The following is a 26,178-nucleotide window of genomic DNA, read 5'->3' as shown; positions in this document are numbered from 1 at the left end:
CTGAGGAATGGGAAGGGGAGTTGAAATGGTTCGCAACTGGGAGGTGCAGTTGTTTAGTGCAAACCGAGCGTAGGTGTTCTGCAAAGCGGTCCCCAAGCCTCCGCTTGGTTTCCCTGATGTAGAGGAGGCCACAACGGGAACAGCGGATGCAGTATACCACATTAGCAGATGTGCAGGTGAACTTCTGCTTGATGTGGAAAGTCTTCTTGGGGCCTGGGATGGGGGTGAGGGGGGAGGTGTAGGGGCAGGTGTAGCACTTCCTGTGGTTGCAGGGAAAAGTGCCGGGTGTGGTGGGGCTGGAGGGGAGTGTGGAGCGGACAAGGGAGTCACGGAGAGAGTGATCCCTCCGGAAAGCAGATAAGGCTGGGGAGGGAAAAATGTCTTTGGTGGTGGGGTCGGATTGCAGATGGCGGAAGTGTCGGAGGATGATGCGTTGGATCCGGAGGTTGGTGGGGTGGTACGTGAGGACGAGGGGTATTCTTTTTTGGTTGTTATTGCGGGGAGGGGATGTGAGGGATGAGTTGCAGGAAATGCGGGAGACCAGGTCGAGGGCGTTCTCGACCACTGAGGGGGGAAGTTGCAGTCCTTGAAAAACGAGGACATCCGAGATGTACGGGAGTAGAATGCCTCATCCTGGGAGCAGATGTGGCAGAGGCGAAGGAATTGGGAATAGGGGATGGCATTTTTGCAGGAAGGTGGGTGGGAGGAGGTGTATTCTAGGTAGCTGGGGGAGTCGGTGGGCTTGAAATGGATATCGGCTTCTAGGTGGTTGCCCGAGATGGAGACAGAGAGGTCCAGGAAGGAGAGAAAGGTATTAGAGATGGTCCAGGTGAACTTAAGGTTGGGGTGGAAGGTGTTGGTGAAGTGGATGAACTGTTTGAGTTCCTCGTGGGAGCACGAGGCGGCACCGATACAGTCATCAATGTAACGGAGGAAGAGGTGTGGTTTAGGGCCAGTGTAGACAAGGGAGGCGCAGTTGTAGTATTGCGCACTGACCTCTACATCGCCGAGGCCAGACGCCAACTCTCCAACACCTCCTTCTACCGCCCCCTTGATCATGACCCCACCCCTGAGCACCAAACCATCATCTCCCAAACCGTCCACAACCTCATCACCTCAGGTGACCTCCCACCCACAGCCTCTAACCTCATCATTCCCCAACCCTGCACCACCCGCTTCTATCTCCTTCCCAAAATCCACAAACCTGACTGCCCTGGTCGACCCGTTGTCTCCACCTGCTCCTGCCCCACCGAACTTATCTCCACCTATCTCGACTCCATTTTCTCCCCCTTGGTCCAGGAACTCCCTACCTACGTCCGTGAAACCACCCACGCCCTCCACCTCCTCCAGAAGTTCCAATTCCCCGATCCCCAACACCTCATCTTTACCATGGACGTTCAGTCCCTACACACCTGCATTCCCCATACAGAGGGCCTAAAGGCCCTCTGCTTCTTCCTGTCCCGCAGGCCCGACCAGCCCCCTCATCCGCTTAGCTGAACTCGTCCTCACCCTCAACTTCTCTTTCAATTCCTCCCACTTCCTACAGACAAAGGGGGTGGTCATGGGTACCCGCATGGGCCCAAGCGATGCCTGCCTCTTTGTAGGTTACGTGGAACAATCCCTCTTCCGTACCTACACTGGCCCTAAACCCCACCTCTTCCTCCGTTACATTAATGACTGTATCGGCGCCGCCTCATGCTCCCACGAGGAGCTCAAACAGTTCATCCACTTCACAAACACCTTCCACCCCAACCTTAAGTTCACCTGGACCATCTCTAATACCTTTCTCTCCTTCCTGGACCTCTCTGTCTCCATCTCTGGCAACCACCTGGAAACCGATATCCATTTCAAGCCCACCGACTCACACAGCTACCTAGAATACACCTCCTCCCACCCACCTTCCTGCAAAAATGCCATCCCCTATTCCCAATTCATTCGTCTCCACCACATCTGCTCCCAGGATGAGGCATTCCACTCCCGGACATCTCAGATGTCCTCGTTTATCAAGAACCGCAACCTCCCCCCCCATCAGTGGTCGAGAACGCCCTCGACCGTGTCTCCCGCATTTCCTGCGACTCATCCCTCACACCCCCTCCCCACAATAACAACCAAAACAGAATCCCCCTCGTCCTCACGTACCACCCCACCAACCTCCAGATCCAACGCATCATCCTCCGACACTTCTGCCATCTGCAATCCGACCCCACCACCAAAGACATTTTTCCCTCTCCAGCCTTATCTGCTTTCCTGAGGGATCACTCTCTCCATGACTCCCTTGTCTGCTCCACACTCCCCTCCAGCCCCACCACACCCGGCACTTTTCCCTGCAACCACAGGAAGTGCTACACCTGCCCCTACACCTCCTTCCTCACCCCCATCCCAGGCCCCAAGAAGACTTTCCACATCAAGCAGAAGTTCACCTGCACATCTGCTAATGTGGTATACTGCATCCGCTGTACCCGTTGTGGCCTCCTCTACATCAGGGAAACCAAGCGGAGGCTTGGGGACCGCTTTGCAGAACACCTACGCTCGGTTTGCACTAAACAACTGCACCTCCCAGTCGCGAACCATTTCAACTCCGCCTCCCATTCCTCAGACGATATGTCCATCCTGGGCCTCCTGCAGTGCCACAACGATGCCACCCGAAGGTTGCAGGAACAGCACCTCATATTCCGCTTGGGAACCCTGCAGCCCAATGGTATCAATGTGGACTTCACAAGCTTCAAAATCTCCCCTCCCCCTACCGCATCCCAAAACCAGCCCAGCTCGTCCCCGCCTCCCTAACCTGTCCTTCCTCCCACCTCAAGCCCCACCCCCATCTCCTACCGACTAACCTCATCCCGCCCCCTTGACCTGTCCGTCCTCCCTGGACTGACCTATCCCCTCCCTAACTCCCCACCTACACTCACCTTTACTGGCTCCAACCCCACCTCTTTGACCTGTCTGTTCCTCTCCACCCATCTTCTCCTCTATCCATCTTCTATCCGCCTCCCCCTCTCTCCCTATTTATTTCAGAACCCCCTTCCCCTCCCCCATTTCTGAAGAAGGGTCTAGGCCCAAAACGTCAGCCTTCCTGCTCCTCTGATCCTGCTTGGCCTGCTGTGTTCATCCAGCTCTACACCTTATTATCTGGGGTAAAGAGAGAGTTGGGAGTGGTGGAGGATGCAGGTGGGGGAGAGGGGCGTGGCCTCGAGGGCAAAGTGGGTGGTGCCCAGGCGGTGATTGACGGCCCGTTCGGGGAGTGGGCGGGGACTGGAGAGCAGGGGGCGGTTCCACAGGGTGATTGACGGCCCATTCGGGGAATGGGCGGAGAAAATTCAAACAGGGGCGGGGTCCTGGGGGTGATTGACAGCCCCGGGGCCGGGGTGAACTGACATTAGTTAATAATGGACGGCCAGGCACGGAGCCGGTGACAAACCGGGATCGATGCGGTCGGCAAGCGTCGCAAACATGTTGACGCTGTGAACGGACGGAGCGCGGCATCACGCGAACACCTACCGAGGAGAAGGCCGTCCATGTCGAAGATGACATGAGTAACCGGCTTGAAATCTGTAGTACAGCTCGCCGCCATTTCCAGAGGAACCGATGGCCGACGACCAGCTTCCCAAAGTTACAATCCAGAGGATGTGAGGGATGAAGTCCACCTCCGGCCGAAATTCTCCTCTGATCGTACCGTCAACGTAAATATATTCTGAGGACCACTAAATCATTCGTCACACCCGGAAAACGGGCACGGATTAATATTTTGGTTTGTCAGCCATCTGAATGTCAATGTTGTGACTCAAACGTCGTGACGAGAGCGTGTTCCTCCATCCACTCGGCATCGCTGTTGTTATAACTGGTCCTATAAGCAACGAGCAAAACTGTCGAAGGTCAATGCCCCTCCCTTTCACCCTAGGGTGAGGTTTCAGTCGGCCACCATCTGCCGGCTTTAGGGCGGTACCGGGGCGGAGGGGCGGGTCTACCTGAAGGGGTACGGTTAGCGTTGAGGAGGCGGGGCTAGGGTGTGAAGGGTGGGGCTACCTGCAGGGGTGTGGTCCAGGTTTGGGACGGGGGGTTTGAGTTCGGATGGGTGTGACTAGCGAATGAAGGGGCGTGGTTACGGGTAAAGGGGCGGGGGTAGGGGTGAAGAGGTGGGGCTAGAACATAGAGACGAGGCCAAGTGGCGACGGCACGAGCGAAGGATGCGTGTTCTGGTGTCAAGGGGCGTGTTCCGGTGGCGATTAGGGGCGTGGTCAATAATGGAGAAGGTGGGGCCGCTTGAAGGGGCGGTGCCACGCAGTGAGGGGGCGCGACCCCATTCGTTGATGGGTGGGGCATAGGTGGAATGGGCGTGGTCATTGGGTTGGGCGTGGTCAGGTGGTGTGGGGCGTGACCTGTCCAGGAGGCGGGGCTACCACCTCAGGTAAGGCTGACAGATACTCTAGGTGACTGAGCTCCTTTGCAACTTTTACCGTCGCCACTGCTGAGCTCAGGAAGTTTTTTTTTGTAATTGCACGTTGATTTGGATTTCTGTTTGATATGTGGTCATTATCCTCTCTCCTGCCTCTTTCTTCAGTCTAGTGCAGGCAAGCAGCACTTCTTCTGAGCTGTTTGTCCAAGACTACACCATATCCTAGGAGTGGATTACTGTTTAGTCAGTAAGAATTATAGAGATCATGTCTCAGAGGATGTTTCTAAGGGATACCTAATGTATTAACCCAGGCAGTCACGTTGCTACTTTCGTGTCACATCAAGTGGGTAAGTTTATAGGTTCATGGAGTTGGACTGCATAGAAACCAACCCTTCGATCCAACTCGTCCACACCAACCATTCTCCCAAACTGAACTTGTCCCATTTGCCTGCAGGCAAATCTTTTCTATTCATGAACTTATCCAGATGTCTTTTAAATGTTGTAACCATTTCCTCTCTGCCAGTTCATTCCACACATGAGCCACTCTCTTGGTAAAAACAAAAGTTGCCCCTCATGTCCTTTTAAAACTTTCTCCTCTTGACTTAAAAATTTGACCCTAGCTTTAAATTCCCCCACCCTAGGGAAAAGACTCTTTACTATTCACCTTCTCTATGCTCCGCATGATTTTATAAACCTTAATAAGGTCACCCGTCAACCTCCTATGTTCTAATGAAAAAATTCCCAGAGTATTTTTATAATTCAAACCATCCATTCCCGGCAACACCCTGGTAAATCTTTTCTGAACTTCCTCTCCAATTTAATAATATCCTTCCTATATCAGGACAACCAGAAGTGCCCACAGTACTCTAGAAGAGACCTCATTCAATGTCCTTCTGTGTCTGCTTGTGCAACACTGGTTATGGAGACTATTGACTCGAGTAGAACCATGAGGAGTGTAACTATTCTTCATGGAAGACCATACAACACTGGTTTGAGTTTCATTTAATGTAAATGACAATGTTGAGTCATTGTTTGATTCAAGTCACATCTCCTTAAAAGGTATTTGGCTAGTTTCAACTTATTCACACATATTTTCACGTCAGGCCAGTCTGATAAAGCGGTGTATTTCACAATCTTTTTTGACTTGAATGTAAACACACACTAATCAGAAGTAGAAAAATATGCGTATTTGATGGAGTGAATAATTGGTGGCTGTAACCACACAATGTGAAAGAATGATGTTATACAATTTCTGAAGAAGGGTCTAGGCCCGAAACGTCAGCCTTCCTGCTCCTCTGATGCTGTTTGGCCTGCTGAGTTCATCCAGCTCTACACCTTGTTATCTCTTATTTTCTCAATAGCTGGATGGGAATTATGACATTTAGGGACAGACCAACATGCAGCACAATCAGTCCTTCAGTATATGCTGAATTGATCTGAAACAAATCAAAATATCTCATCGACCTGGGAGCGGAAGTCAGCCATTGGTCCCTGATCCTGCTTGCCATGCAAGTCTAACTGCTGGAAAGAGTGCTCATAAGCGATGACAATGAGGGGCATGTGAGATTTTGATGCTACACTCCATACTGTCCCCCACCCCGTTGTGGAAATATTAGTGATACCAACTGGCTGTAATTGAAGAATAGCCCCTTGTGAAAGTTTTCTTGCAGCCTGCAAGGGCAATGGCAAAGAATTTGACTCCATTCTGTGGGAAAATTGTTCCCTTTCTCTCTGCTAAAATGACTATACACAGTATGAAAGAGGTTAATGTTGCACAATTCATGTTTAATCATACTGACTTTGTTTTGTGTTTACTTTTAGGAACATGAATATCTTGCTGGCGTTCTTTCTACTATACTTGGCAAAAGTAAATCTGGGACAAAGTATAAGTTCACAGCCCAACTATGTTCTTATCATGGCTGATGACCTTGGTATTGGAGACCTGGGATGTTATGGAAACACCACGCTGAGGTTTGAAGTTCAATGTGTAGTATTTTTCTTTTTATTAAAGTCATTATGAATGGCCTGTGATGTGTGAATCTGGTGTTGAAAAAGTAGCTTTTTTCAGTGGCTGCCTTATGAAAGCACTGACAGAGGAGAGCACTCTGCATATGTGAGCTGACATGTGAATAGGGCTGCATTTGATATCTGTGTAACTGAAGGGCTCAAAGTCAAGAAGCCAACAATTGAACTGTAAATGTAGAGAATTTAAATGTGGCCAAATAGTTCACTTAAAGAGAAAATAATTTAAAGAGTGGCGTTGTTGGGTGGACTTTGACACAAGAATTAGAACCAAAATAAGCTATTTTATCCCTTGAATCTGTTTCACCATTCAGTAAGGTCACGACTCACCCAAATTAGGAGTTTGCACATTCTCCCGATGTCTGCATGGGTTTCTTCCTACAGTCCAAAGATGTGCAAGTTAAGTGGATTGGCCATGCTAAATTGCCCATAGTGTCCAGGGATGTGTAGGTTAGGCGTGTTAGCCATGGGAAATGCAGAGTTACAGAGATAAGGTAGGGGAATGGGAATGGATGGGAGACTTGGTGTGGACTTATTGGGCCAAACAGCCTGTTTCCACACTGTAGGGATTCTATATAAATGAATGAGTCTTTAACTCCATGCTCCTGCCAGTTGTCCCGTACACTTTAACTCATCGATCAAAAACTGTCCAATAAGTTGCTTTATACTAGTAATATCTTTTGGAAGTGTATTGAACACATCAGCCAATTTGTATACAGCAAGCTCCCGCAAGCACCAATGTGGTAGGGACAAAATCATTTGCTCTGGTGTTCATTCAGGGACTAAATATTGGCCCGGAGGTGAATTACCCTGCTCGTTATCGAGTAGTGAATTCACTTGAGAGGAGAAATGTTTCATGACACATCAAAAAGACCTTGATAGTGCAGCACTCTTTTCATGAAATCAAACTGAAATTTGTGCTCTCTTCTTGAAGTGGGAAATGAACGTTCTTCCTTCATACACAGGAGTCAAGAGTGTTTTTCATTGAGCCACAGCTGCAGATACTTTAATGTAGAGTTCATTTTGTAGAGTTCATTAAGATCTCAAAAGCTTTAGGATCGTTGGCAATTAAATACCCCCTTGTCAGGAGGCTTTGGCAATGCTCAAAGTAATGGTCAAAGTTTCATCCTGGCGTTCAAGAGCCTGCAGAGATCCAGACATGTAGTCAGCTAGATCATAAATAAAGCAGCCATGCTTACAAGTCAAAGATATAGATGCATGAAGTACAACCATTTAGTTGGAGGCTCCTGACCACTAGTGGAGTTACAGCACCGCAGAAGTTGGCGCCTTCAGGAGAGGAGTGTTCAAACTTGGCAAGTGGTAAGGCAGAAATGAGAAGTACTTGCATTCAATGCAACAAAGTTTTTAAAGAGAGAAGTCACATAAAGCTTATCGCAAATTCTTTTAAGTTGTGCTTCAAAACAAAACGTACCGTCTTGCACGACCGGCTATGAGAGAGAAGATAAATGTGGATTGTGGTATCAGTACTGTTTCAAGCATCGGTTTCGATTATCAGCATGCTTTCAGCGGGAGGAGGTTAGTATATTGGCAGAACTCACTTGTTGTATTGCTAAACACAACCACTGTCTGAACCAGCAGGTCTGACAGGATTCTGCTATGTTTCTCTTAGCATTTTTTAAATAATTATGAAGCAAATGAACTTGCTCAGACAATTTATTACCAGTTCAGGGGAAAGGAATTAATTAGTGGCTAGAAAAGACAATCAATTTAGGGCGGTGGTGGCCTAGTAGTAATGTCTACCAGATTAATAATCCAGGAAGGCAGGCAAATGCTTGGTGAATGCAGATTCCAATCCCACCTTAGCAGGCGAAGTTTTAATTCAATTAAGTACAAAAAATCTGGAATTCTTGAAAAGAAATCTAATCTAATGGTGCCGATGTAACCACTGTCAATTGTCATGAAGATAAATCTGGTTTAGTAACGTTGGTCAGGAAAGATAATCTCCCGTCTTTACCTGGCTTGGCCTACGTGTGACTCCAGATCCATGTAGTAGAGTTGATTCTTAACGGCCCTCTGGCTGTCAAGACCGTTCCAATCTGTTCGAGGGCAACTAGGAATAGGTAACAAATTGCCAGCAACACCAATATTCTATACAAGAATAAAAGAAAAAAGAAACAGCTCACATTGCTTGGGGGTAGGGGTGCAGTGCGGAAAGATTGCCTGACCTACAATTAGAAAAGAAAATTTGCATTTATATAGCTCTTTCCACATCCTCACGACGCACCAAAGCATTTTACTGCAAAGTACTTTTATGCCTGAGTGTAGTACAATGTTAGAAATGTGGTAGCCAATTTATGTGCAAATTCCCACAAACAGCAACAGAAAAACGATCTAATCGATACTATGGGATAAATATGGCCACAACAATGGGGAGAAACCCTCCTCTGCTCTTTTTTGAAAGCATCATAGAATCCTTTATGGCCACCTGCGATGATAGGCAGGGTCTACGTTTAACATCTTGCCCCAATCCCATGTAGCATCAGCTTGTTGCCCCTCAACCATGATGTCCAAATGGGGGAGTGACCAGAAGACCATAAGGCATAGGAGCAGAAGCAGGCCATTCAACCCATCGAGCCTGCTCAGCGATTCAATGAGATCGTGACTGACCTGATAATCTTCAATTCCCCTATCCTGCCTTATTCACTACCTTCTGAGAGAAAAAAATTCTCCTTATCTCAGTCTTCAATGTACAACCCCTTATTCTGAGATAATGCCCTCTGGTCTACGAGGGGAACCATTTTTTCTGCATCTACCCTATCAAGTCCCTTAAGAATTTTAGTCAGCTAACCTCGCATTCTTCTAACTTTCAATGAGTACAGCTCAACCTTCTCAACTCTCCTCATTAGATAATCTTCCATACCTGGTAGCAGCCTAGTGAACCTTGTCTGTACTACCTACCTGTTCACGATACATAGCCAGCATGGCTGACACTACCTCATGAACACAATCTCTTCTCATTCTCATTGCTATTTAACCACCAGGACATACAGTTTACCCAGCTTTAGCTACACCCTCTCTGAATCCCTGCTGTCCTGTCTCCAGTACTCACTGGAGACCTGCAAGCTTGTCTTTGTCCAGTAGGGGAACATCACATATAGACAAGTGTTCGGACAGTTCCAAACATGAGCTCACATTGAGGCCAGCAAAGGGAACAGAAAGGAAATGAATACAGGCTGCAGTTTGCAGCCACAATACAAATCAAACACTGGCATCTTGGTCTTGACAGTCCATGATGGTCTTCTGTACCCAGCTTGCATCTACTGGAACTGGATATCAATCAAAACTTCTCCGGTTGAGAGCACACGATGCAGTTGAACTTGAACAAGGAGACTTTCCTCCAGTTTATTGTTCTCGTCCTTCTCCTTGGATGATTGCTCCCGTTCCCCCAGCCCCTCGGCATCCATCACATCACCATTTGCTGGCTGCGGTTGCACAGAGCACAGGGTGGCGTGGAGCACTCTACCGGATTGAACTGGAGGTGTCCCCACGCTGCTCCAAGCTGCAAAACCACGCCTTCGTCAGCTGTATTGTATGTTCCAGCACAGCCTTGGTCCTAGCACGTGCATCAACTTGGTGAAGGTGCCACGCCCACTAAGTGACCGACTCAACATGCAACAACCAGGCAAGGCAAGGTACAGATTCTGCGAGCTTGCAGTTAGGTGCTAAGTGTGTGAACACTACGAGAACAACTATGAGGAGCCCTGAGATGCAGCCTGGACCAATCTGTGAGCTCGGTGCCAGTCCCTGTCACATTCCCTGAGGGGAGGCGATAGCCGAGTGGTATTATCATTAGAATTAATCCAGAAACTCAGCTAATATTCTGGAGACCCACGCTCAAATCCCACCAGATGGTGGATGGTGGAACTTGAATTCAATATAAAACAAAATCTGGAATGAAGAACGTGAAGATGGAGACCATGAAACAATTGCCGCTTGTCAGAAAAAAAAACCCATCTGGCTCACTCATGTCCTTCAGGGAAAAACATCTGCCATTAAGTTCCCACCTTCACCTGATGTGGCCTACAAATGACTTCAGACCCACAGCAATGTGGCTGACTTTCAACTGCCCCCTGAAATGGCCTCGCGTGCCACTCAGTTCAAAGGCAGCTTGGGATGGGCACTAAATGCTGGCCAGCCTGTGATGCCCATGTCCAATGAGTGAATTATAAAAAAGCCTTTCAATACCAGCCAGTGCACCCTGCAATGCACATGTGTGCTTCTAAGTGGCATCCCAAAGGATTGGAGAGGTGCCATGAGGACTGTGATCAGTTTGCAAAAATCAGGTGCCTTTGTCTATTGCCAAAGGGTGTGTGCAGATAGTGCCGTTACGTGTTGCTTGATGCTGAATAACATGGAGACTCCTTCCAGTCAGTGATGAGCTGAAGCTGCCTTGTACTGATGTTAATTTCCATGTTGAGATCGCTTGATATCTTGTTTGTTCAGCGGGTTCGGTATGATAGAAAGCTGAGTATTATTCACACAATGGCCTAGTGGTATTGTCAGTTGACTAGTAATCCCGAGATTACTAATGTTCAGGGGACCCAGCTTCAAATCCCACCGCAGCGCATTTAGGAATGGAAACTAACTTAAGTGCCAACGTTGGGAGAGTTGTCTCACAGACCAGTCAAGCAATGGCCTGACACACTTTTGGAATCGTATCTTACACACAATGTCCCAGACACCCCGTCACCATCCCTGTCCCACCAACAGGAGAGGGCCAGAAGATATAGTGGTGCAGTGGGGTACAGTCGAGAGAGAACCGCGCAAGGAGTCCTTAATGTTGCCTCGGGGCCACATGAAGTCCCATGGCATCGGGTCAAACATGGGCACGGAAACTTCCTGCTGATTACCACAAACCGTCCTCTCTTGGCTGATGAATCAGTACTCCTTGATGTTGGATAACGCTTGGGGGAAGCACTGAGGCTGGTAAGGGAACAGGATGTACCAATGAGACTTCAATGTCCACTACCAAGAGCGACTCAGCAGCAGCATTACCAACCAAGCTGCTGGACTAGATCAGCAGCTTGGTTGGTGGGGGAGCCAACTAGAGTGAAAAACACAGATAACCTACTTCGCCCCATTCTGCCCATGGAAGATGTATCTTTCCATGACTGTATCAGTAAAAATGACAACATAAAGTCCCCGTTGAGATGAAATCCCATCTTCTCTTCAGAAATATATCCAGTGTGTTGTGTGACACTATCACCATGCTAAATGGGTTAGACTTGGAACAGATCAAGCAACTCAAGACTGAGCATCCATGAGGTGGTATGAGCCATCAACAGCAGAAGAATTGTACCAAAACACAATCTGCAAACACATGGCTGGTATAACTCCACTCTATTGTTACCATCAAGCAAGAAATCAACACTGGTTCAATGAAGAATGTAGGAAGGCATGATAGGAGCAGCATCCGACATGCATAAAAATGAGGCCACAACCTGGTGAAGCTACAAAACCACTCTACTTGCATGCCTAACAGCACAAGCAGCATGTAATATACAGAACTAAGCAATTCCACAAACAACAGACCAGATCTATGCTCTGCAGTACAGCCGCATCTAGTCACGAATAATGGTGGATAATGAATAATTCACTGGCAGAGGAGACTCCACAAATATTCCCCACTTGCCTGACTGCTGTTCCAACAAAATTCAAGAAGCTCAACACCATCCAGGCTAAAGCAGCCCGCGTGATTGGCTCTGCATTCACAAAACAGTCACTCCCTTCACCAATGACACTTCCTAGCAGCAGTGTGTACTGTCGACAAGCAATACTGCAGAAATTCACCACGGCTCCTCAGACAGCACCTTCCAAACCCACGACCACTTCCATCTAGAAAGACAAGGGCAGCAGATACATGGGAACGCCAGCACCTGCAAGTTCCCCTCCAAGCTACTCACCATCCTGACTGGGAAATATATCGCCGTTCCCTCACTGTCGCTGGGTCAAAATCCTGGAATTCCCTCCCTAAAGGCATTGTGGGTCAACCCACAGGACATGGAGTGCAGCGGTTCAAGAAGGCAGCTCACCACCACCTTCTCAAGGGCAACTAGGGACGGGCAATAAATGCTGTCCCAGCCAGCAGCACACACATTCCATGAATGATTTTTCTTTTTAAAAAGACCCAACCTACTCAACCTTTCCTCATTAAACAGTACCTGCATACCTGGTATCAACCAAGTGAACTTTCTCTGGACTGCCTCCAATGCCTGTGTGTCTTCTCTTAGCTAAGGGACTAAACTGTTCAGTTTGCCAACTGTGGTCTGACTAGTGCTTTGTATAATTTTCGCAAAATCTGCCTCCATTTATACTCCATTCCCTTTGAAATAAAGGCCAATGTTGCATTTGCCTTCCCTGTTACCTGCTGAACTTGGACGCTAGATTTTTGTGATTGAGAAAAGCCCCCAGTGAATCTTCTTAACCAGGAATCTAATTGGTGAGATGAGAGGCAGCTATCTTTCCAGATCCAAGTCACCCATTTATTCCCCCTCTTTTCACCATCTCCAGAGAGATTAAAAGTCTACTCTTTAAAAGTGGCGTTTCGGGTCACATGATATGGTATGCAAATCTGGGTCTCCCAGCCCAGAACCTCCATCTGGGTCTCGCAGCTTCAGGATAGCATTAGAAAGTTCAGAGTGTTCAAAGAGGACTAAGTACATAAATGACCAGCATTTATAAAGCATCGAGCTGTTTGTGAAAAGGGTGTAGCAGGACCTTAGACTGATTGGAATGCAAATACTGAAATTCTTGGTTTGTTTATTTTCATGTATGCATCTGTTGCACTGTTGGACATGTTCAAACTTGCTAATGTGTTTCCTTAATTGTAGGTTCCTTTGAGCCTATAATAAGTCATTGGGTTGTTCTGTAATTGGCTGAGCTTTTTTTTCCACAGGCTGTTGTATTATTGTGGATATTTTCTAACCAACTTGTTTGGAGGCCCTTGTGGTGCAGTTGTAATGCCAATACCTCTGAACGAGGAGGCCTGGGTTCACCGATCCAGGCTAATTCTGAGTGCTCTTGTGGTACAGTGGTAATGTCGCCATCTCGGAGTCAGAGGGTCTGGTTCAAGTCCCACCTTCCCCAGAGATGTGTCATACCATGTGTGAACTGGTTGGTTTTAAAAAAAAAAATCTGAATTCCAGGTATTTGGGGGTACTCATAATGTAGTGGTAGTATCCCTACCTCTGAACCAAGAGGCCCAAACGTAGGTCTCACCTGCTGCACAGGTGTGTAGTAATATCCTGTGCAGGTTGCTTAGAAAGTATCTGCAAGTCTTAAAAATATCAATTTAAACTAAAGTATCTGTTCAGAGATGCTCTTACAAACCTCCTAAGCAGATGGGACTTGAACCTGGCCCTCCTGGTCTAGAGTTAGGGATACTACAACTATGCCAAGGAACCTGCCTGAGCTATTATGTATGTTAAGACCCAGTAAATTTGAGCTGAACAGCAGGCCAAATGAAAGGATAGAAATTTACTTTCTGAAGGAATTGATTTTAGAGTCAAATAAAAGAGAAATTGTGAAAGAAACTCAGCAGGTCTGGCAGCATCTGTGCAGAGAGGAACAGTGAAACAAATCTATTACAGCTTTCTCAGAACTGAAGGAGGCTGGAAAATTATTAATCTAAAGATGGGAAACATTGCTCATATTTCCATTGTAAGCCAGTTGCAGTGTTCCAGTGATGTTCAAATGAAGCTGGAGGATAAGTACCTTATTTTCTGCTTAGGCATTTTACAGCCTTCGAGACTCAACACTGAATTGAATGACTTTAGAGTTCTCCATTTTGATTATAACACGACCCACCCCTCCCTGTGTTTCGTCTGTATCTTAATGAATTGGCCCTCAGCAGAGTTGACCCAGTTTCTCATATTCAAGCCTATTATTAACACCTATTATACATCTTAATCTGTCTTTTACCAAAATTAGCCCTCTCTTTGACTTTTGCCCTGGGCACTCTCGCCACATGTTCCATTTGCTCCTCCTCTCCCTTTGTTAACAGCAAACAATAACCCCATTATTTTTCAGCCCCTTCAGTTTCAATGAAGAGCCACTGGACTCGAAACGTTAACTCTTTATCTCTCGACAGATGCTGACTGACCTGCTGAGTTTCTCCAAGTGTTTGTTTCTGATTTTCAATATCTGCAGTATTTTGCTTTTTATTTGATTTTGGTGTCACTTGAGTTGTGAGGTAAAATGTTTATTTTTATCTCCACTAATTAATATTTCTCTCAAGTGACCAGGGGTTCAAAAGCTATGAGTATTGAACTAATGGGAATTCCAGGTGAAATTATCTGTATTTCCAAAGTAGGCTCAGAGGGATGGCCATTCAAGCAACTGTTGAGTACAACGTGAGGTGCCTATGACAGTTTTAAAGTCACATTTTGAGGCCTGAAAATTGTCTCAACCCTCTAAATGAGACATGATAGAGAAAGGATTGGGCGGCACGGTGGTTAACATTGCTGCCTTATGGTGCTAGGGACCTGGGTTCAATTCCATCCTTGGGTGACTGTATGTATGGAGTTTGCACATTCTCCCCGTGTCTGCGTGGATTTCCTCTGGGTGCTCCAGTTCCCTCCCACAGTCCAAAGATGTGCAGGCTAGGTGGATTGGCCATGTTAAATTGCCTGTAGTGCCCAGGGATGTTTAGGTTAAGTGGGTTAGATGTGGGAAATCGGGGGTAGGAAAACAGATCTGGGTGGGATGCTCTTTGTAGGGGCGGTGTGGACTTGTTGGGCCGAATGGCCTGTTTCCACACTGTGGGGATTCTATGATCTATGATCTATGATCTACGACCTGGCCAGGGATGTGCACGCTAGGTGGATTAGCTTCGGGAAATGCTGGGTTATAGGGATAGGATAGGGGGCTCGGGCTCGGGCTCGGGCTGGGTCTGGGTCTGGGTCTGGGTCTGGGTGGGATACTCTTCGGAGGGTCAGTATGGACTCAATGGGCCAAATGGCCTGCCTCCACACTGTAGGGATTCTATGACTCTAGGAGATATGCTAGAGGAAGGAGGTTCCTATACGACTGGGGGCTTGTGTTTTAGTGCAGGATGCAGTTGTTATAATTTAGTCAGAGGTCTGTGACAGCTATTGCTGCCTTAGAGACTATGATCCCAAACTTTCAGCTCATAACCCACTTCAGGGTCTGATCCCACCAGCAACCCCCACGTTGGGAAGCCCTGGATTATGGATTCTCTGGGGGTGGTACAGCAGAGCCTTGAGCAAAGAATCTGAGTATTCAAGTCGCTGTCAGCCACGCTGTGTGGTTTCAGGTCTTTCAGTGACTCTGAGACAGTTTAGTTCAGGACATGGGGATAGAATAGACAGGAAGAAGTGGGTCATCATAGAGACAGTAAAGGAAAACAGCAGCTGAGGTCTGGAGCAATGGATCAAAGCTGTAACAGAACATTGCAGGACAATTGGCCAAGGTGGAAAAAAAAGGGAACAGTGACTAATTTGTTTCCTCCAACCTCTGTTTCGAAAACACAACTCGAACCACTGACGTACGATTGCTTTCATTCAAATTGTGTAACTCCAAGTTGAGACCAATGGTTCAGATACAGGAAGACATTTCCAAAGTGTCATTTATACCAAAACAGGGAAGGGACTGTATAGTGTACAAGGATGTTGCTGTGATATGTACAACCAATATTGCATTGCTGCTGTCTTACCAGATTTCACAGCGAACTCCAAAAACATGGCATCTTACGTGTATCCGAGGCGATTTTTCTATGCAAGCAACGCCAGTAATTTTCCTGACATTAAACTGGACCATTTGAGTGTTTCTACTTCTAATTTTTACACTTTTGTTTTAAGACTTTGTCTCCTGTTGCAGAACACCCCATATAGACAGCCTGGCACAGGATGGAATAACGCTGACCCAGCACATAGCTGCATCCGCATTATGTACCCCAAGCAGAGCTGCTGTTCTGACCGGCCGGTATCCAATCAGGTCAGGTAGGTGTGTTTTCAACTGAAGCAACATAAACAAAGGAATTGCAGAATAACGGAATGCACAATGATGGCAGCGTTGTTGCCGGTGTGAGACTTTTCATGGCATGCGTTAGGCTTCTCCCTGAGCCCTTGCTATAATTTGCTAGGAGTGAGAGCTGTTAAGAGTGTGGTGAAGGCAGCGGGAAATCTGAGATCTTGGTGAAGAACAGTACCAACAGGCTATCTTCTTAAACCAATGAGACTTAAAGGTCGAAAAAGAAATTGATGAAAAACAGAGGTGGAGAGACAAATTAGAGTCAGATCTGTACAAAGAAAACAAAGTGAGAAAGATAAAGTAAACTGTTACAACCAGATCTAGATGGAGTCCGAATGAGATGATCCAATACCAGTATAACCCACCTGGAGTTACAAAGAGATAGTAAGAACCGCCAGTGAGAGAGTCAGAGATAACACCGTGTGGAGCTGGATGAACACAGCAGGCCAGGCAGCATCAGAGGAGCAGGAAAGTTGATGTTTCGGGTCAGGACCCTTCTTCAGAAATGCCTATGAAGGTAGAGATTTCCTTCACGTGGGCAGTCTAGGAAATCTTCTAGTAGTCCTAGATTGAGTAAAGCTATCTTGGTAATGTAGACGGCTTCACATACCCTACCCATGTAATCTTTCAGCCAGTGTGCTGGGTTGGTGCCTACTCTAGTCACTGCATTAACTTCGCAGTAATCAACACAGAGCCATGTGGAGCCATTTGGCACAACTCAGGAGCTCCAGCTACTGCTGCGAAACCAGCGGCTAATTAATCTCCTCCCAAATCTTAGCTCGCATTTGTTTGCCTAGCCAATCGACATATTGTATCATGAGAGGGGCCTGTCCCACGTCTACATCGCGTAGTGCTAAGGTGATGTAGCTTGTCTCTCCACAAATCCTTGAATGTAGTGAGTGGTATTGTTAAGCTGTTCACTGTCTTGCACCTAGGTGAACAATGAGGGATCTAGGTTGCTCATATTTTGATACTGTTTAGTCAGGTTGTCAAGGGTTCAACGGTTCAACATGGGCCTCACCCATGTCTAGCTCCAATTCCTTCCCACTGCTGTCCTTGACCTCTATCAAGGGGAGGTCATGCCTGACAAATCTGTCAGCATTCTTTGAGGAAATAACGAGCTGGTTAGAGCATGGAGAGCCAATAGATGTTATCTACCTCGACTCCAGGAAGGCCTTTGACAAGGTGTCGTACAGGGGCTACTGAGTAAGATAAAGGCCCATGATGGTAGAGGCAAGGTGCTAGCATAGGTAGAAGATTGGCTGTCTGCCAGACAGCCAGAGAGTGGGGTTAAAAGGGTCTTTCTCAGGATGGCAGTCGGTGACAAGTGGTGTTCTGCAAGGGTCAGTGTTGGGACCACAACTTTTCACTTTACACATTAATGATCTAGATGAAGGAACTGAGGGCATTCTGGCTAAGTGTGCAGACAGTACAAAGATAGGTAGAGGGACAGATAGTATTGAGGATGTGGGGAGGCTGCGGAAGGATTTGGACAGTTTGGGAGAGTGGGCAAAGAAGTGGCAGGTGGCATACAATGTGGGAAAGTGTGAGGTCATGCACTTTGGTAAGAAAAATAGAGATATGGACTATTTTCTGAATGCAAAGAGACTTGGGAGTCCTAGTCCAGGATTCTCTCAAGGTAAACTTGCAGGTTGAGTCAGTAGTCAGGAAGGCAAATGCAATGTTGGCATTTATTTTGAGAGGACTTGAATATAAAAGCAGGGATGTACTTCTGAGGCTCTTTAAGGCTCTGGTCAGGCCACATTTGGAGAATTGTGCATAGTTTTGGGCCCCATATCTCAGTGAAGATGTACTGGCCCTGGAGCGGGTTCAGAGGAAGTTCATGAGAATGGTCCCAGGAATGGAAAGTTTAACATATGAGGAATGTTTGAGGACTGTGAGTCTATACTCATTGGAGTTTAGAAGGATGAGGGAGGATCTAATTGAAACTTACAGAATACTGAATGGCCTGGATAAAGTGGATGTTGGGAAGATGGTTCCATTGGAAGGAGAAGCTAGGACCCAAGGGCACAGCCTGAGAGTAAAGGGAAGACCTTTTAGAACAGAGATAAGGAGAAACGTCTTTAGCCAGAGAGTGGTGAAACATTGGAATTCACTGCCACAGAAGGCTGTGGAGGCCAGGTCATAGTATATTTAAGACAGAGATAGATAGGTTCTTCATTGTCAAGGGGATCAAGGGTTATGGGGAGAAAGTGGGAGATTGGGGTTGAGAAACTTATCAGCCATGATTGAATGGAATAGAGCAGACTCGATGGGTTGAATGGCCTAACTTCTGCTCCTCTGTCTTATGGTCTTATGGTCTTGTATCGGAGGCAGTGGGACAGACCGAGTCCGAATTGTCGCCTTCTCAGTAGTGGTATTGCTTTATCATTTCGACATGACACAGCCTTTGCTGTTTTCTCCAATCAAATAATTAATGTTTCCAAGCTTGTTTGCTACTCAATTTAGGGAATTGGGTCTCATCAAATTTATCTCAGACCTGGTCCTTCATCTGCTTCCAAATCTTGGCTAGCTTTTAAAAACTGAAAAAAACTGTGAATCGTGTAAATCAGGAACAAAAAGAGAAGTTGCTGGAACAGCTCAGCAGGTCTGGCAGTATCTGTGAAGAAAAATCAGAGTTAACGTTTTGGGTCCAGTGACCCTTCCTCAGAACCCTTCTGCTGCCAGACCTGCTGAGCTGTTCTAACAAACTTCTGTTTTTGTTCTTGGCTAGCTTGTCTTTGTTTAGCCAATGGAGGTGTTCCCTTATGTGGGTACATTATAAATGTTCCATTATAATGTGGATATTTATGAGGTCATCCACTTTGGTAGCAAAAATAGGCAGGCAGATTATATCTGAAAAATGACAGATTGGGAAAGGGAAGGTGCAACAAGACCTGAGTGTCTTTGTACACCAGTGGCTAAAAGTAAGCATTGTAGGATCAGTAAATGGTGAAGAAAGTAAATGGTATATTAAGAACAAGAGTAAATCATTTGGCCCTTTGAGCCTGTTCCACTATTCAGTAAGATCATCGCTGATAATGGACTACAAAGCAAGAGGATTCGAGTACAGGAGTAGGGTTGACTTGTTGCAACTGTACAGGACCTTGGTAAGACTAGCCCTAGAGTATTGTGTGCAGTTTTGGTCTCCTTTTCTGAATAAAGATCTTCTGGCTATTGAGGGAGTGCAAAGCAGGTTTACCAGATTGATTCCTTTCCCCCTCCATCGCTTAATTCAAGACTGCTTAAAGCTCACCAGTTTTATCACCTAACCTGTTCCCCAGTGTATCTCTCTTGGCACGGTGTCAATTTTTGTCTGATTATACTAATGTAAAATTTCTTGGGATGCTTTTCTACAAATATTTTAACTGGATCCAAATTACTGTTGGAAATTGTGTTGGGTATACATCTTAGGCCTTTGCTCCCTGTCAGCCTTACCTTCCATGCAGATATTAAATTAAGCAAGGTGTGAGGTAATGGTATTGCAGCATTTGGTTTGGGATCATTTGGCTGCTTCACATTTGTGTATATTAATGAATACTCTGACCATTGCCCAACAATGTAGTCTGATTGCCAATAATAGTTTGGAGTATATCATGCTGAATAGGTCCAGGAATCTGCTCTATGTACAGCCTTTTCTTTCTGTCTGACAGCTCAGTGAGAGGCTGTGATTAAGTCAGGTGCTTTAATCAAAATCAGCTCTCAGGATGTTTATATTATCTGGCTGGCAGAACATTATTGGCAGTGTGTGGCTGTCAAATTTAAAATCCATACCTGCAGTGCTCTGCCAGTTGTTGTGAAATAGTAATGAGAACACTGGCCAGTGTTTTTTCTCTCTCATTCTCTCTTGCTCACCCTGTCTGAATTGGCAAGTGTTCTGTTCAGCTATTCTGTGAGCCTGTCTAACTACAACATACAATTTGCAATATTCATTTGCATTCACTGTCTTATGTGAATGTTCTGTGCTATCAGTTATCATTAGCGTTTACTGGGCTGGCAATTACAACGTTAGCCAGATTCAGCATTGGACAATCACTTTAAGTGGAACTTTTTATTTCTGTCCGATAGTTATCATTAACAGCTGTTTTTTTTTAAACACTTATTATTTTTCACAGAATCTGTATTTAATACAACCTCTCATAATGTGTAGCCAGTCATTATTCCCTCCAACCTATAATTTTCCCTGTACCTTCCAAAAAAAAACAAGAATAATTCATATAGCACCTGAATGCCTCTCTCAGATATCAAACATGCACCAGCACGGGTTTTGACTTTGCTAAATGATGTAAAATAGATACGTTCACAATGACCATCCCCAATACGAGACTAACTAACCACCGCCACCCCTTGACATTCAAGGGGTGTTACCATCACTGAATCCCTCACGTCAACATCCTGGGGGTTACGATTGACCAGAAACTCAACGTACAATGGCTACAAGAGCAGGTCAGGGGCTAGGAATGCTGCAGTAAGTAATTTACCACCTCACTCCCCAAAGTCTGTCCACCATCTACAAGGCACAAGTCAGGAGTGTGATGGAATAGTCCCCACTTACTTGCATGAGTGCATCTCAGGCGACACTCAAAAAGCTTGACGCCATTCGGACAAAGCAGCCCCCCTGATTGGCACTACATCCACAAACATCTACTCCCTCCACCACTGATGCTCAGTAGCGGCAGTGTGTACTATTTACAGGACGCACTGCAGAAATTTACCAAAGATCAGCATCTTCCAAACCCATGACCACTTGCATCTAGAAGGACAAGGGCAGCAGATATGTGGGAACACCACCACCTTCATGTTCCCCTGCAAACCACTCACCATTCTTTCCTGGAAATATATTGCCATTCCCTCACTGTCGCTGGGTCAAAATCTTGGAACTCCCTCCCTAAGGGCATTGTGGGTCAACCTACAGCACATGGACTGCAGTGGTTGGAGAAGGCTTCTCAAGGGTAACTATAGAAAGGCAATAAATGCTGGCCAGCAAAATATTAGACATCTCTTACCATTTTGTTTTACTTCAGTCCTTCCTCTGAAGTTGTTTGGAGACCTTTTTGGATAGATTAAGTGGAGTCAATGACTTTCCTCTTTAATAATCATCTTGGGAAGTACCAAAATTAGTTTAATGGGTTTAACATGCCTATGTTTAACACCTCCAATGAATGCACTTTCAAGAATGGAATGCTGCTCGTGAGCTTTATCCTAAATGAACGTTTCAAGTTACAAGGTAGGAATTAAAATTCACACGAGGAATTGGACAATTTGATTTAATTCACACTTTATTCAATACACAATTCAGCAGATGTAGGACTGGAGTGAATTAACAAGTTTATCAAGTACACCTCTTCGCCACTCCGTAATGTGGTAATCTACTGAAGCAAGATAGACAAATATTCTGGGAAACGCCTCTCTGGCTTCTGAACATAGACAGTACTCCAAGAGATTCTCAAATGCTTAATTTTCTAATGACCCTGGAAACTTATCTTCCAACTGGAAAAGACCTCCCCTGAGAGGAGGTTTTCTGTCTGCCACTTGAAAGTTTCAGCAAGGTACATGTTTCAGTAATGTGTTAAAGTGGATAATGACTCTCTTACAGTAATAGGTGGTATTTAATATCTAACCTAGCTGTGCCCAGTATTTTATATACTTTCCGTCTACTAATCCCACCCGTATCCATTTCACACACTGTACAGAATCAAACAATAAAGGAGATGGAATCAGCAATTTTAACATTTGATCAGCTCTGCCATTCACTAGGGATCGTGGCTGATCATCTTCCATTTCATCCCCACATCCCTCAATTTCCTTAGCTCCCAAAAATATATCCAATCCAGTCTTCAATCTGCTCAACATGTGAGCATCGACAGCCCTCTGGATAGTAAACTCCAAAGATTCACACCTCTGAGAGTAAAGAAATATTTCTGCACCTCCGTCCTAAATGGCCAACCTCTTGTTCTGAGCCTATGACTCCATGTTCTAGATTCCCGAGCTGAGGTAAACATTCTCTCAGCAGTTACCCATGTGTGTCCATTAAGAATTTGAAGTTTTAATTCGATCACCTTTCATTCTTCTGTACTATAGGAAACATGGGCCTAGTCTACTCACTTTATTCTGAGGACAACAGTCTCCTACCATGAACCAGTACAAAGAATGTTCGTTGTAATCTCTACACAGGAAGGAGATCAAAGATGTAAACAGCACTCTAGGTGTATCCTCACCAACGCCCTCTATAATTGTTGTATGACTTCATTACCCTTATACTGAAAACCTGAAATATCATATACAATTTGCCTTTCTAATGCTTGTTGTAATTACATGTTAACTTTCTGTGACTCATGTATCAGAATGCCAACGCCCCTGTGAATGCAATCATTTCTCATTCTCTAACAATTCAAAAAATATTATTTCTTTTTAATTTCCTGCCTAACTGATAACTTCACACTTCGAGGCATTATATTCCATCTGCTAATTTTTACTCATTCACCAAGTCTATGATTATCCTTCTGGGTGTCCTCTTCACTGCCTACTTTTCCACCTAACTTTCTATAGTGAGTAAACTTGAATATGTTATAGTAAAGCCCTTCATCAGGTCATTAATGAAGATTGTAAAAGGTGAAGACCAAGTACAGGTCTGTTGTAGTGTGTCACTAGTTACAGCTAAATCCTTTCAAGGAATTGCACACCCAGTCACATCTCCCAAATCTATGCCTATCAATAAAATAGATTGTAATCCTTGGACCTTCTGGCTGATCCTGGTCCACGGGTTTGTTGATCCTGTTTAGAATAATAGTGAAGTTATAAAAGTTCATCTATGCATAACTTCACCCCTCCACTACTCACAGCTCAAGCTTGTAAAAATCAGTCAGTATTCTCACACTTGTATCATTATCCAGGAAATGTGTTTGACAGCATCAACTGAAGAACAGGAGTAAGCTCATTGACTACCCTGTCTTCAATAGCACTTGCATGTAACCACTTGTGTAGAGTACTTGGAAACCTTTAACTAGTCATGGGGAAAGTACAACAAATTAAACGTTGTCACCTAAAATGTAACTGACTAATTTATGCATTGATGCTCTTCAATACCTCAGACTGTAGTTTTTTGGTTTAATGCTCCTGTCATTATACTTCAGTATATCAACGTACTGTGACGAATGGCTTTGAAGATGCACAGTTATATTTGTTCAATATGCACACATCTTTAAACTAACGGACAAAATCTGTTTTCTTCTTTTCAGGAATGACCAGCTTCCAAAGATTAGGAGTCTACATTTTTGCAGCTGGGTCAGGCGGACTTCCTACGAATGAGACAACCTTCGTCAAGCTGTTGAAAGAGCAAGGTTATTCCACTGGGCTTGTTGGTAAGAGGTAACAGGCCATTGGTATTCATACCTTCAACCTTCCAGGAAAACCTCTTTTTTTTGGTAGCTCTCCTATTTATTTCCACCTTCTATCCTACATAACTACGGTTTTATCTATTCCAGTCATTTCTTCAGATGACAGTCAGAGTATGCTGTTTGAAACATGAGGTCCTCAAGTTTTATTAATGAACTCTTAAAATAATAACTGCTGTTTTTCAAGCATATTTTCATGGTATTGGTTTTAAATTGTCTTATGTAATGTTACACGATGATACTGCTCTGTGAAAACCTTTTGAATGGCTTATAATAATGAAATTATATATATATTACCCCTTGATGGTATGCATGAGCAATTGTTCTATTTTAACTCTACGTTGCCAATAAAAATACCTCATTAACGTACAAGGGGGAAAGTGAACTCAATAAATGTGAAGCTGGAAAAGCACAGCAGGTCAGACAACATCCGAGGAGCTGTCTGACAAGAACATTGACTTTCCTGCTCCTCGGATCCTGTCTGACCTGCTGTGCTTTTCCAGCTTCACATCTATCGACTCTGGCTTCCAGCATCTGCAGTCCTTGCTGTCTCCAAGTCACTACGAGGAGGAAAATGTTCTGTTATCAGCAGGATTTTTTTGTTGTTGAAGAAACTTTATGCTGAATTCGAGAAATGCCTGCCCAGTTACCTCTCTCTCAGGATGAAATTGTATTGATTGCAGGAGGCCGATAAAAGTTGGCAAACTTAATGAGCCAACTTTCATGTTGTGTTTCTTTTCCTAATTAATCAAAACCTTTTCTTAATGATTCTAGCTGGCGGTTCCTCTTGACAAGTCAGATCCTAGAAGGAAACCTGCCTTGATAGATCATTTGTTTAATTTTTGCAGTTGGTTAGTGTGTCGTTAGTGACTACAAATATTCACGTGAGGCTTCAGATGTCCTTTAACAACATATAAGTTTTGCACAATGAAAAAAATACACAACAGTTAGAACTTAACAAACAGCAAAACAAAGTTCCAACCTGTTTCCCAACACTGCCCTTTGACAGACACTCAATTCCAGAGAAATTTCACTCCTATCTCATCTCTTTGGGTTTTTACTTAACTGACTCCTCCTGGTTTCTTGTGTTTGGACTGCAAAGGCAATTCTATTATTCCTTTCCAAGTCTGCTTTCACAATTCTGACAGTCTAAACTTTTTCAATTCTAATAACTTGAAAATGTCTGTACAAGCTCTCAGATTTTGGATGTTCTACACACTAAGGGAGGCAATGGCCTAGTGGACTGTTAATCCCGAGACCCAGATAATGTTCTGGGGACCCGGGTTTGAATCCCACCACAGCAGATTCTGAAATTAATAGTCTAGTGACGACTATGAATCCATTGTCAATTGTCGGAAAAATCCATCTGGTTCACTAATGTCCTTTAGGGAAGGAAACTGCCATCCTTACCTGGTCTGTTCTACATGTGACTCCAGATCCACAGCAATGTGGTTGACTTTTAACTGCCCTCTGGGCAATTAGGGATGGGTAATAAATGCTGCCTAGCCAGCGACACCCTCATCCCTGTGAATGAATTTAAAAAAATCTAACAATGCTTCATCTGGACTGAATGGCTCTCTAAAACTAAAATTCACCAACCAGGAGAAACTTGTCTCCCTTCTGAACTGAGCTGCTAGTTCCACTGAACTGAGACCTTGAACTTTCTGTCCTGAAGTCTAAACCAAATGCTTTGGGCATTTCTGACCTGTTGTACACTCAGCAATGTAAACATTCCATTTGTTACCACTGCAACGATTCTCCCAGACACTGGACTACACTTGACTTCTTGGAATTGATGTGCTCAGGTCATTATTTCAAATGACATTCTGACCTGTTCAAAAAAAAAATACGTTCACAGAGCTGGCCCACATCCATCAGCCTCTATTTTAAAATCTATATCCCAAGATATGATATAAACCCTTTATTACACTATGTGATTCCCATGGAATTTAGAGCACACAAAATGACCACTCAGCTGAGCTGATTCGTACTGGAGTCTGCTCCACACGAACCTCATCCCAACCCTTTTCAGTTAACCTGATCAGAATGCCATTCTGCAGAAGCAAAATCCTGCAGATGCTGGAAATTTGAAATTAATTTGAAATTATTACAAATTAAGCACAAAATGGTGGAAATACTCAACAGATCTGGCAGTAAAGAACTTTGCTACTCTGGTGAGCAGTATTTCAAATGACAATAGGAATGAATCGGGAAGATGCATAGAAACTATTTCCTTTAATAAAGGGACTTAGAACAAGGGGGCAGAGGGGCCACCATCTTAAACAGGGCAATTCAAGAAAGAAATTAGATGGTTTCAAAGATAGAAGGAACTGCAGATGCTGGAGAATCTGAGATAAC

The 26,178-nt window shown here is 45.0% G+C and overlaps 2 protein-coding genes across 3 annotated transcripts in view; one reads left to right on the top strand and one right to left on the bottom strand.

The window, feature by feature from the left end:
- Positions 1-3,608, bottom strand: part of LOC109933214 (pseudouridine 5'-phosphatase) — a 39,553-nt gene extending 35,945 nt beyond the window's left edge. For both annotated transcript variants that reach the window (XM_048598200.1, XM_048598201.1), the window contains exon 1: positions 3,499-3,608. In XM_048598200.1, coding sequence (XP_048454157.1) covers positions 3,499-3,571 — 73 coding nt within the window. In that variant the 5' untranslated portion in view covers positions 3,572-3,608. The remainder of the gene's footprint in view (positions 1-3,498) is intronic.
- Positions 3,573-26,178, top strand: part of sts (steroid sulfatase (microsomal), isozyme S) — a 60,773-nt gene continuing 38,167 nt past the window's right edge. Inside the window, exons 1-5 of the mRNA XM_048597876.1 lie at positions 3,573-3,680; positions 6,215-6,364; positions 16,274-16,395; positions 23,665-23,795; positions 24,595-24,614. Of these exons, the coding sequence (XP_048453833.1) occupies positions 3,634-3,680; positions 6,215-6,364; positions 16,274-16,395; positions 23,665-23,795; positions 24,595-24,614 (470 nt within the window). The 5' untranslated portion in view covers positions 3,573-3,633. The remainder of the gene's footprint in view (positions 3,681-6,214; positions 6,365-16,273; positions 16,396-23,664; positions 23,796-24,594; positions 24,615-26,178) is intronic.

This window comes from Rhincodon typus, chromosome 6 (assembly GCF_021869965.1).
Source record: "Rhincodon typus isolate 14 chromosome 6, sRhiTyp1.1, whole genome shotgun sequence".
Taxonomy (NCBI): domain Eukaryota; kingdom Metazoa; phylum Chordata; class Chondrichthyes; order Orectolobiformes; family Rhincodontidae; genus Rhincodon; species Rhincodon typus.
This window is presented reverse-complemented; position numbering and strand designations above follow the sequence as displayed.